The sequence below is a fragment of the Hemiscyllium ocellatum genome, chromosome 4 (assembly GCF_020745735.1).
Source record: "Hemiscyllium ocellatum isolate sHemOce1 chromosome 4, sHemOce1.pat.X.cur, whole genome shotgun sequence".
In the NCBI taxonomy this organism is placed as follows: Eukaryota; Metazoa; Chordata; class Chondrichthyes; order Orectolobiformes; family Hemiscylliidae; genus Hemiscyllium; species Hemiscyllium ocellatum.
The window spans coordinates 109,782,521-109,794,537 of NC_083404.1; the positions used below are offsets into that span (position 1 = coordinate 109,782,521).

General features: G+C 39.5%; 1 protein-coding gene across 3 annotated transcripts in view; it reads left to right on the forward strand.

The window, feature by feature from the left end:
- The window catches only part of map3k22 (mitogen-activated protein kinase kinase kinase 22), a 112,646-nt gene that overhangs the window by 48,197 nt on the left and 52,432 nt on the right, over positions 1-12,017 (forward strand). For 2 of the 3 annotated variants that reach the window (XM_060823765.1, XM_060823767.1), the window contains exons 4-8: positions 2,023-2,063; positions 2,857-2,956; positions 4,458-4,571; positions 7,539-7,650; positions 11,702-11,835. In XM_060823765.1, coding sequence (XP_060679748.1) covers positions 2,023-2,063; positions 2,857-2,956; positions 4,458-4,571; positions 7,539-7,650; positions 11,702-11,835 — 501 coding nt within the window. Of the gene's footprint in view, positions 1-2,022; positions 2,064-2,852; positions 2,957-4,457; positions 4,572-7,538; positions 7,651-11,701; positions 11,836-12,017 lie in introns of all 3 variants that reach the window. The other variant, XM_060823768.1, reaches the window with a different exon arrangement.

A 12,017-nucleotide genomic window follows, 5' to 3' on the forward strand; every position in this document is an offset into this window, starting at 1 on the left:
GTGACCAATGAGGGACAGGAATAAGGAATGTACCAAATATTCTACAAAAAAAAGGCATAGCCAGCACCCACGAGGCCCAACACAATGCATTTTATTTTCGAGGAAGCAAGTGGTGTTAAAGAAGGAATTTTTAAATGTGAGAACAAATTGAACCAGGCAGAGGAGAATGATGATGGGTGGGGTCTTGTTGGGTCTCCTGTCAAGAAATCTGATTCAACATCTTTCATAATGGCCACCTCTGCTCCTATCACATCTCCTCTGCCGTTGAAATCCTAATCTATGCTTTGTTATTTCCACACTTAACTATTGTATTGTTACTCTGAGTTCATTGCTTTAATTTAAGCATGAGCTTTTAAAACTTCTACCTTATCTAAATAACCTCCTCTAGCTCTTTAACCAGCTGAATGCTCTCCTGGTTATTGTTGCTATTTTGTCAACATAGAAAACAGAAGGAGGAGTAGGCCATTTGGCACACCATCTTATCTTGCCATTCAGCATGATTATAGCTGATCACCCAACTCACTAACCTATTCCTGCTTTCCCCTCAAGACCTTTGATCCCTTTAACTCAAATGCAATATCCAACTCCTGATCAAAATCATTCAATGTTGTAGCCTTGTTTGCTTTCTGTGGTAGCTAATTCCATTGGCGCTTCACTGTCTGGGTGACAAAAGTTCTCCATGTCTCTGTCCTAAATGGTTTAGCCTATATTAGATTAGACTTACAGTGTGGAAACAGGCCCTTCGGCCCAACAAGTCCACACCGACCCGTCTCAGACTGTAACCTCTGGTTCTCGATTGGAGCATCCTTCCTGCAATCAGTTATCTAGCCCAGTTAGATTTTTATAGCTTTCTAAAAGATTTCCCCCTCTTTCTTTCTGAACTGCAGCAGTTAAAGTACTACTTGATTGAATCTCTCCTCAGGCCCTGCCATGCCAGGGATCAGTCTTGTCACCCTTCACTGCACTCCCTCTATACCAGAACATTCTCCCTCATAAAGTGACCAAAACTACTCTCAAAGTTACATGTGTGATCTCCCCAACACCCTGATAATTACAGCAAGACATCCCTGCTCCTATACACGAATCAACTCGCCATGAAGGCCAACATATACAGATTGCCTTCTTTACCACCTGCTACACTTGCATGTTTATCTTCAACGATTGGTGTATGAGGACACTCCAGCCTTGTTGCACGTTGTAGAAAGTGAGGACTGCAGATGCAAGAGATCAAAGTCGAAGAGTGTGGTGCTGAAAAAGCACAGCCAGTCAGGCTGCATCTGAGGAGCAGGAGAGATAATGTTTCGAGCATTGACTCTTGTTGCACATTCCCCACTCTTAAGTTATAGCAATTCAGATAATAACTCTGCATTCTGATTTTGCTTTCAATTGGATAACCTCACATTTATCTACATTATACTGCTTCTTCCGTGCATTTGCTCACTCACTCAGCTTGTCCAACTCACTAAAGCATCTCTGCATCCTCACACTTAACCTTCCCAGCAGTTTTGTTGTCTGCAAACTTTGAGATATGACACTTAGTTCCCTCATGTAAATTATTAATATATATTGTGGATAGCTAGGGTCCTCCCTAGTACTGATCCTTATAGTCGTTGCCTGCCATTCAAACATTTACCCTTTTATGCCTACTTTTTCTCTAATGTGTGCCAACCAATTTTTGATCCATTTCAATACACTATCCCAGTCCCATATGTTTTAATTTTATACATTAATCTCTTATGTGAGACTTTGTAAAAGTTTCATGAAAGCTCTGAACGCCTTCCAAGTAAACCACATCCACTGACTTCCCCATATCAATTCTATGAGTTACATCCTCTAAGAATTCTGATAGATTTGGCAAGCATCATTTCCCTTTTATAAATCCATGCTGACTCTTCTGTTCCTGCCAGCGTTTTCCAAATGCTCAGCTGTTAAATCTGATGTCTCCCAGCACATTGTCAACCTTGACAAAGGTATTTTGTTTGTACTGTTTTGGTTCTGATAGTCATTTCTCTGTTTTTGTAGAATGAGGTAAGGATCAAGTTTGAGCATGAAGGAGAAAAAAGGCAAGTTATATTTTTTGTTTATTTAACATGTCTTTGACCAGAACTCTGTAAGCATGTATTTATTGGTTTGGCATTTTCATTGAAAACGTGTAGAAGTTAATCAATGAACAAAGTTATGCAAGAAATCAATTGAAAAATATTGTTTGCTCTAATGCTAGTGCATATATTGCTTGGTGTGGCCCTGAATATGCACCTACTAGATTCAAAGTTGAATTGGTTGACCTTAACTGGAATCGCAGTGGGAGATCTGTTATTCACCTCCGTATCCGTATTCTGGGCCAGTGTTGGTTTGTGGAGGGAAGCTAATGGAGACAGGAAGAAAATAATATGCAAATTAACCAGACCTTAGCACCAAAAGTAGTTCCTCACTGGTAAGAATTTACATGGGCTGGATATTAATGAAGGCAGGATTGGAAATGCCTGTGATTTCCTTACCTACACTCTCTCTCTATCTCTTAGGCTGTCTAGCGATCTGCACAAATGCTATAGTAATACTCTGACTGTGGAATGTGTATAATCTGCAATTCAGAAATGGAAAATTCCTACCTGTAGGAAAAGATCTTTAAAAAGTTTGCAAACACTCATTGTATTGGTTCACATGATGGTGACCACTTGACCAAGGCCAAAAGTGTGGGCAACAGTTTGAGATACCAGTAAAGGAAGGAAACGAACATTGATAGATGTGAAAGCCATTTTATATTTTCTCAAGGTGCTGTGAGGCCCTTGCTTCATCATTAAGGGATTAGATGGAATTGTAAATACTTAAATAATCTGGGAATTTTATTTTTTAAAGGATCATGCAGTTTTCTAGACCAGTGAAATTGAAAGATATGCTACAAAAAGTCAGCGATGCCTTTGGACAGCAAATGGAGCTACACTTCATTAATAATGAGGTACATTTTTCTACATCATTAATTTGTTAGTTATTAGATTTTTTTTGCACAATAAGCACAGTGTAGGAGCAGTCACTGTGCAACCGTTGGATGGTCAGGAATTTCCGAACCAACATTAGAAACAGCCAGTTTGTAAATATTTACTTCATTCTTTGGTTCTTAAAGTCTTGGCTCACTGGCTGATTGAGTGTCCTGTTGCTCTCTTGTATTTCCCATGTGGCTATGCAATTTCCCTGTATGCCAGTTCTGGTGTTAATGGGATGGCAGGAAAAGAAGAGAATGCTGGCAGAGTTAAGAGAGAAAAAGAAATGCAAAATGAGTGAGAAGCATGAATCATGGAGAAATAAAAGTGAAGGAGGGAATGAAAAAATGCGGAGGACATGGGCAAACACCTTAGGTAGGGTGTGCCACCGTTGGTGCTATATGATTCTGTGCCTTTAGGATTTTGAGTGGAGAAGCCTTTCAGGTTTGCCATAATGATGTAGATGTGACAGGCTAACCTTCATTTTTAAAATTCTCAGAGTGCATAATTAAAGGATATTCCTTTTTAAAGAAGGATGGACCTTGCGCCTATAATGATGGGAGGTGACGAAGAAGGTGGTTGAAGAGCTTGGTTTGAACAGCTTTTGTTGTTGAGCTGAGCATTAATGTGACAGAGGAACTCAAGTAGGACATTGCAAAGTGCAAGCATGCAGTAGTTGAGAATTGTGCTTTGAATGGTGAAACAAAAAGAGCAGGTTGATTGAATGAGTGAAGGTGTTATAAATGGTAAGGATTGGGGAAATTAAGTGAATAATTTGCATTTTTAAAAAAAATGATTAATGGGATGCAGGCATTGCTGAGCTTAATTGCCCTCGAAGCAATTAGGAATGGGCAATAAATGCAATTAAGATTCACCCCCATTACTGTGGATCTGGAGTCACATATAGGCCAGGTCAGGTAAAGACAGCAGATTTCCTTCCTGATGTAAGTGCAGCAGTTGTGTTTTTTTCCAACAGTATTTTCCCCAACAACATTTTCATGATCATCATTAGATGGTTAATTTCAGATTTTTAAAATTGAATTCATATTCCATCATCTGCCATGGCGAATTCAAAACCAGGTTCTTGGAATATCATTCTGGAATTCTGAATTCATAGTCTAATGATAATGCCACTTGGCCATCACATTCCCAGACTAAAACTGAAGATTTCATGGCAATACATTTGGAAGGAGTGAGCCAGTCGGAGGAATAATGAGATGTTTTGTGGGGGAAGAAAAGTGACTTTGTACATAATAGGATCCCTTTTTACATTTTCTTGTGTGTCAGTCCTGATGAAAACATGACAAAAAGCTTGTGCCTTTTTAAATTAGGAATACTCAAGATTCAGTTAATGAAATGCTTGTGGAGTTTAGGTTTGTTTAAAATGACTCCGAAGAAACAGTGTAGAAAAAGTCAAGACTGAATAATTCCTAGTTATGTACTAATCTCCGAACATTGTGTTTATAAATCGCCATACAGCTTCGCACTCCACTACGATGCCAAAATGAATTGGACAAAGCAGTTGAGCACTTGGATCTCAACTCTAATATGAAGAGTCTGAGGATTTTGGTTATGCCTCGAAAGAACAGCCATGTGAGTTACCTTGTATAATAGACACCTTTAACTATACTTTGCTGAAGTCAAAGCTATTAGATAAGTTTAGCTGATCAAACCTAACATCGTTCTTCATGTGAGTCAGGCAGGTGGAACTGAAAGTTGATCAACCGTACCATCTTGCCATTACAATCCTAACAACTTACTGTTCACAGAAGTGGTTGAGTTGGGGGCACAGTCTACACAAATAAGCATTGGAGACATTATCATTCCCCTGCCATATCCTTGTATTTTTGCCCATTATCCGTATTCAATAATGGTCCATTGTCCCTCTCAAATTCCTCTGTTGAACCAACCTCCACCATACCTACAGACTGTGCACTCCAGATGCAAACCCCGTGTATGAAAAGGTTTTTCATGTATTAGATTTGCTACTTCTGTAAATTATTTTAAATCTGTGCCCTCTCACACTTGTTCTTTTATTACCAGAAACAGCTCTTTTCTGTCTACTTCAGACCTCTCTCGAGATCCAACATCCACAGCACTACCCTGATCCAATGCCTGTGTTACCTTGTCAAAGAACTGAATCACATTGGTTAGACATGACCTGTCCTTGAGTGCCATAATGACTGTCTAGTATTGGTTATAGATTCCTAATTATAGATTCGCCCACAAGATGAAAAATCCTTCCAACATCCACCCAGCCAAGTCCCTCAAGCTCTTGTATCTTTCAATTTCATCACCTCTGACTCTTCTAAACTCCAGAAGATACAGGCCTAGCTTGTCTAGCCTTTCCTCAGAAGGCAATCTACTCATTCTGGGTGTTAGTCTAGTAGACCTTTAAACTGCTTCCAATGCATTAACACCCTTCTGTAAGTACGGTGATCAGTACTGTACATGGAACTTTAGGTGTGTTCTCCCCAGTGCCTTGTGTAACTGAATATTCACCTCACTATTCTTACATTGAATTACCCTCAATAAAACAAAACATTCTGTTAGCTTTCCTGAATACCTTTGTACCTGCATACTAACCATTTGTGAGTCAAGCAGTAGTACACCAAGTTCTTGACACATCTTAAGAGTTCTGCAACCTCTAACTGTTTAGATAATGTGCTTTTTTATTCTTTCTGCCAAAATGGACAATATCACACTTTCCAACATTGTACTCCATTTTCCAGATCTTTGCTAACTCACTTTACCTATTTATGTCATTTCATAGGCTTCTGATGTCCTTTCACAATTCATTTTCCTACCTACCTTTGTGTCATCAGCAAATTTGGTACCATATCTTGGATCCCTTCATCAAAATCACTTACATAAATTGTAAAGAGTTGAGGCCTCAGCACTGACCTCTGTGGGGCATTACTCGTAACTTCCTGCTAGCCTATTCCTGCTTTCTAATTCCTGTTAGCCAGCCTGTTTTCTATCCATGCCAATATGTTATGCCCTATCCCATGAGCTTTTATTTTATACAATAATCTTTGATGTGGCGTCTTATCAAATACTTTCAAAAATCTTAAAACAATACATTCACATATTTTCCTCTTTATCTACAACACAAGTTATTTTTGTTATAATTCTATCTTGGAATGTGGAAGTCATTGGCTGGTCAGCATTTATTGCCCTTCTCTAGCTGCCCTTCAGAAGGTGATGGTGAGCTACCTTCTTGAACTGCTGCAGTCCACGTATTGTAGGTAGACCTACAATACCATTAGGCAGGAAATTCCAGGATTTTGACTTGGCGACAGTGAATGAACGGTGATATGTTTCCAAGTGAGGATGCTTAGTGCTTTGGATGGAAATTTGCAGGTTGTGGTGTTGGCATTTATCAGCTGCACTTGTCCTTCTAGGTAGAAGTGGTCATGGATTTGGAAGATGTAATCTAAGGGTCATGGGCAAATTTCCACAGTGCATGTTGTAGATTATATATACTACTGCTACTGGGCTTTCGTGGTGGAGGAAATGGATGCTTGTGAATCTGGTGCCAATTAAACAGACTGCTTTGTCCTGAATGGTGTCAAGATTCTCAAGCGTTGTTGGAGCTGCACTCCAACAAATGTTCCATCACACTTCTGACTTGGTCCTTTTTGATGATGGATAAGCTGAACGCCAATAAATTAGTTAAACACTCTGTCAGTGTTTTCACTTCCTTCCTATAGTGTGCCACCCAGAACTGGGCTCAAAAATGCAACTGAGATCTAACAAGTGCCTTGTAGAAGTTTAGCACCACTTCCTTACTCTTACTCTCTGGACTCCTTTTATTAGAGCCCAACAGCCCAATAATCTACGCTTTCCACGTGTTCTCTCAACTACAATGACATCTGCACATATACATCTAGTTCTCTCTGCTTCTTCAACCCTTAAGAATTGTTCCCGTTACGTTATATTGTCTGTCCATGTTCTGGCAACCAAAATACATCTTTTCCCATTCTCTGTCTTGAACTTCATCTGCCGCCTGTCTGCCCACTCCATCAATTTCTAGACTTCTTCACTAATGTATTCTTGTGGATAATCCATCTGTGTTTCACCATCGGGCGAAGTATTTCCACTCAATCACTATTCCCGAACGTATCTTTCAGGTTCAATATTTGTGTCAGTTTATGACTAGTCACGCAAGTGTGCTTTCTTTTGTAAATAAGCTAGCAAAAAGACAGGTAATATTGCAGACTCTGTGCCTCTGAGCACAAATACTTAACTGTTGAAACAGCTGCTGAAATCTGCAAATGAGGTTTACAACAGAAATGTGCAATAACACCAACAAAAACAGAAAGTCTTGAACTGGGCAGAGTGTCTGTCATCATCTGAACAAAATAAAGATCAGAAATAGATCCTTCATTAGATCGCAAGGGCCCTCACCCAAAATGTCAACTGTCTTTCAGAAGTTGATAGGCTTACTCAGCATTTTCTGTCTGCTCTGATTTCTGTCATCGGCACTTTGTTTTAGTAGCAAAGTTGATAAACCAGAAACAATGTGGTATTTATTTTATTTCTGTGTAATTCTGACAGGTGAACTGTAAAACCACAGAGAAGCTGCCTGAAATTAGAATGGCAAAATCTATGGCAGACTTGTTCGAATCATTGTATAATGGGAGTGAGCGTCATCGGAAGCTCTCAACAGGTGAGGCAGTTGGTACAATATTGTTGTGTAAATACTCTCTGAAATAAAACAGTAAAAGTTGGTAAAATTCAGCATCCTCTGTGGAGAGAGATACGTACTCCAATATGGACTTGAACTATCAACTCTGTTACTCTCTTCATAGATGCTGCTAAGCCCTCTGAGTTTCTCCAGCACTTCCTATTTTTGTTTCTGATCTCCAGCATCTGCAGTATTTGGACATAGAATGTAATCTGTTCTAGATTACCTGATCCCAGTCAGAGTGACAGTGATAGAAGCTGATACAATACATCACAGTAGTCTTGGGTCAAGGTGTGGAAAATCAAGTTGTCCTTCATAGACAAGATTGGGATGAGCTTAACTTGCCCCTCACTCCCAAGTGGTGAATCAGTCTACCTCCATATCAATAACAGCCATGTGCAGGAATGAATTAAATCACCATGGAATCTTACTCCAATGAGGAGTCAAAGCTTTCGAGAGCTTGATTCCTACTGACAAGTCTTTATCCAATTTTTCACTTTAACTTGAGTACTGATGCTCAACCTTTTCCTCAGCATACTTGTAAAATCCACTTTGAACTTTCATACAGAAATAATTAAACATCTTTGGGGAGGGGTGTCCTAAAATTTCAAGCTGTTGCTATTATAGTAGTTTCTCAATCGTGGATTTCCTCCCTTTTCCTTACCTGATTGAAATGACATAATATTGCAAATTCAATAGAAAGAGATTCAAACCCGCATTCTGTGTTGTATCGCACCGTATACTGGTTTGGGCATAGCTGCAATTTTCAGTCCATTTTTCATGAATGTAAATTGTATTTTCATTCTCATCCAAACTTTTGATGCCTGTTTCCTAACATTTTTCTTGTATCCAAATATATCTGACCTTGCCAACCCATTATTAACAAGGTAACCCTGACTGCCGTAATTTTAACTCACTTTCTGGCCTTACTGCATACTATTTATGAAATCTTGTCAAACTCAGAACCCATAGTTTTGGTATTCTGTGCATTTTTCTACCTCAGCATATCTTTCTCATTGGTGTTTGAGACTCTGGACTCTGAAACTCATTTCCTCATCACACCTCTTGCCACTTGCAAAAATCTGCTCAAAATAATTCTATGATTCTAAAACAAATCTACTCAGCCAAACTTTCTGTGACATCCTCTGACCTTGTACCTACTTGATGCCCATTCCCAATTTGTAAAGTGCTTTTGGATATTTATGACCTTAAAGGGACTAGAAGAATGCAGACTTTTGCAGATATTCATGTTATGAAAAATGTCTGGTATTAGACTGTTGAAGTTAAAAGAACTTCATTAAGGGCACTAGTGAAAACTGGCTTTTGGCAGTACATGGGTCCTTTGTGAATACTGATCTCTCTGTCTCCTCATTCTCATCTCTCCATCTGAAAAAGACTGTCGAAATGAAGCCTATGTTAGGTGGGGGTACAATTACAAAAATAAATTTTCATCAATCAATGCCTTGTCTTGACCCTCCATCTGTCTCTCCCGATAGGGCTTACTTGCGTTTTTCAGGAAGCTGGTGCACTCACTTGGAGTTCAAACTTGGTCAATCTCACTAAAGCTGAGGAAGCAGGAAGGCCCATTATGACAAGTCTTCAGCTTTGGCTCTAACCTTTTTGTAGCAGTAGTGCTGTGTGGGGAGGGAGCCTGAGGCATCAAACAAGACTGTTAAAGATTTTGTATAGGTAATCACATGTAAACTTTCAAGTGGTTCCTCTAGAATCCTCCAGAACAAGTACACTTGGGGCCCAGTATATTTACCAACAAAGTCACTGCTAGAGATGTGAATTTTATTGCTGCTGTTTGTAATTTAGACTGTGCTAGATCTGATTTTAAATGAACAGATTTAGGCTCCAAAAGAGTCTGAAGCCAATGACTCATTTGTGTTATCAGAAGACTGACTTGAGTTCGTTATTATTAATCATGTGCTTCCTGTAACATTAACAGCTTCAGCTAACTTCCTGTACCAGTTCCCACAGAAATCTGTGTACCCTTGTCAGTCTGATCGCAGGCTTGACATTGCAATGCCATTGACTTTTATGACTGCTGAGAGCATGGTTTAATTCTTAACAAAAGATCACTTTAACAGTTCTATTTTTGGATAAGCAAAAGTACCATTTAAATGAACTTTTCTGAATATTATGTGCTGTTTCTGAGCAGTAAAATTGTCTGCTTTGAAAGAAAATATAAACCATTCTCACAACATCAGGATATTTCAAAACTTCAGAATGCTTTTGAAGTGAAATCACTTTTGCAGTGTAGGAAATACTGTTTCCAATTTATACACAGCAAGGTTCCAAAAACTGCAATGTGATAAATGCCCAAGGCATTTAGTTTTTTAAGGTGTTTGTCAAATGATAAATATTATAACCAGGATACTAGGGATAATTCCCGTGCTTTGCTTCGAAATAGTGAAGCATATCTTTTAGTTGCACCTGAGAGGACAAATATTACATTTGTTTAATGTTTCATCAGACAGACGGAATCTCCAATAGAGTAGTACCACCTCCTTGTACTTCCGAGACGTCTGGGTGGGGAGGACTGAAGTAAGTCATGTGTTTCTAGATTTCCCTTAATGGTTAATCAGGCTGGAGTCAAGCAGAAAGCCTTGTTGACTGATACGCGAAGATTATTTCTTAGGATTCTCAAGACTTCAGCATTCTCATATGAGGAAGTGTTACATTCACAGGAAAAGAATCAAGGTTTCTATTTGTGGATTATTTGGTTTAAAATGCATATTTAAACTACAAGCCCATTAAAATTACTGATTAATTCTGGGCACTTAGAAAAGTAGTAATGGACAGTTAAAGCAGATTCCCAGCAAAAAGAGGGAGGACAGGTTTAATGTGGATTTAATGTAGGTTTTCGAATAGGTCTTAAAGAGGAGCAAGGGCAACTAGAAACGGCCAATCAGTGACAGCTCTGTCAGTAAATGTTTAAATAAATTGAGGACAAGAAAATGTGAATATCAGTCTTAACTTTGCCTGTTCCAGCTTTTTAAATGATTCTTGTATTGGTGACCCTTCCTGCTAAGCGGAAGCAACAGTATTTATGATATGAGACACAGCATCTGTGATCTTAATCTGAGCCTGCCTCCTCTCACTTTCACTTCAGTGCATAAGAACAGACTAGAAATTGTGGGGCTGGAAAAGCACAGCCGGTGAGAGAACATCCAAGAAGCAAGAGAGTTGACGTTTCGAGCATTAACTCTTCATCAGGAATTAGGGGCAGGCCAAGGGGGCTGAGGATAAATGCAACAGGGGTAGGGCTGACGGGAAGGTAGCTAGGAATGTGATAGGTAGATGAAGGTTGGGGGGGGGGGGGGAGAATGATGGTGATAGGTCGATTTAGAGGGTGGAGCGGATAGGTGGGAAGGAATATGGTTATGTAGGACAGTTCAAGAGGACAGTGCTGAGTTGGAGGGTTAAGGTGGAGGGGAAGGGGAAATGAGGAAACTGGTGAAATCAACATTGATCCTGTGTGGATGGAGGGTCCCAAGGCAAAAGATGAGGTGTTCTTTCTCCAGGCCCGCTTTCCCTATCACACTTTCTGCTTGTTTAGATCAAGGCCTATCGGTACCTCAGCGCCATTCAACTATCTACATCTCAATTTGCGACTTTGTCCTGGTTTCCATACTAAACAAATAGATTTTTTTATTGACCCTATTGAAAATTTTTATTAGTTGAAACACTTCTATTCATTTACCCTTTTTTTAATACTTAATGGACTATAGCCAGGTCTTTCCACATAATTTAGTCCTTTCAGCCTCCCTTAAAGTAAGGTAAAGTCACCATAGTCTGAGTTACTCTTCTATTAGAGAGATGACGAGTGCCTGTTTCACCTAGGCCAGTCTGGTGAATGTGCATTGCACATCAAACCAACTTAAGATCTCTAACATAAGCCATTTAAAGAGCATGTGTGTTGCTAAGGAAATCTTGAAACTAAATTTTTTGTTTTGTTTCTTGCAAAGGTTTTCTTCAAGTCAAGTAAACTCCTTTTTTGTATTCTAACTCGTTCTACTTGCTACAGGTTCCCTACACACGGGACGTAGCTCACCTCCACCCGGCAGTGTTCCCGATGGACAGCAGCAGTTTGTACGGCAAGGATCTTATGCCAGTATCCACAGCGAGGGAGAATTCATCCCAGAGTCGTTGGAACAAAATGTAAGGATCATTCCACCTCCTGAATTGCTCGGTGTTACGTAAGGATGTTGGAGATACTTGATCATGCCTGATGAAAGTCCATTTCTAGGTGCAATAGGGAAAAAAAAACTCAATATTCTCTTGTCTTAAAGCAGTAAATGCATGAGTTAATAGTTTGAGTAAGACTCTGAGGAAGGGATTTT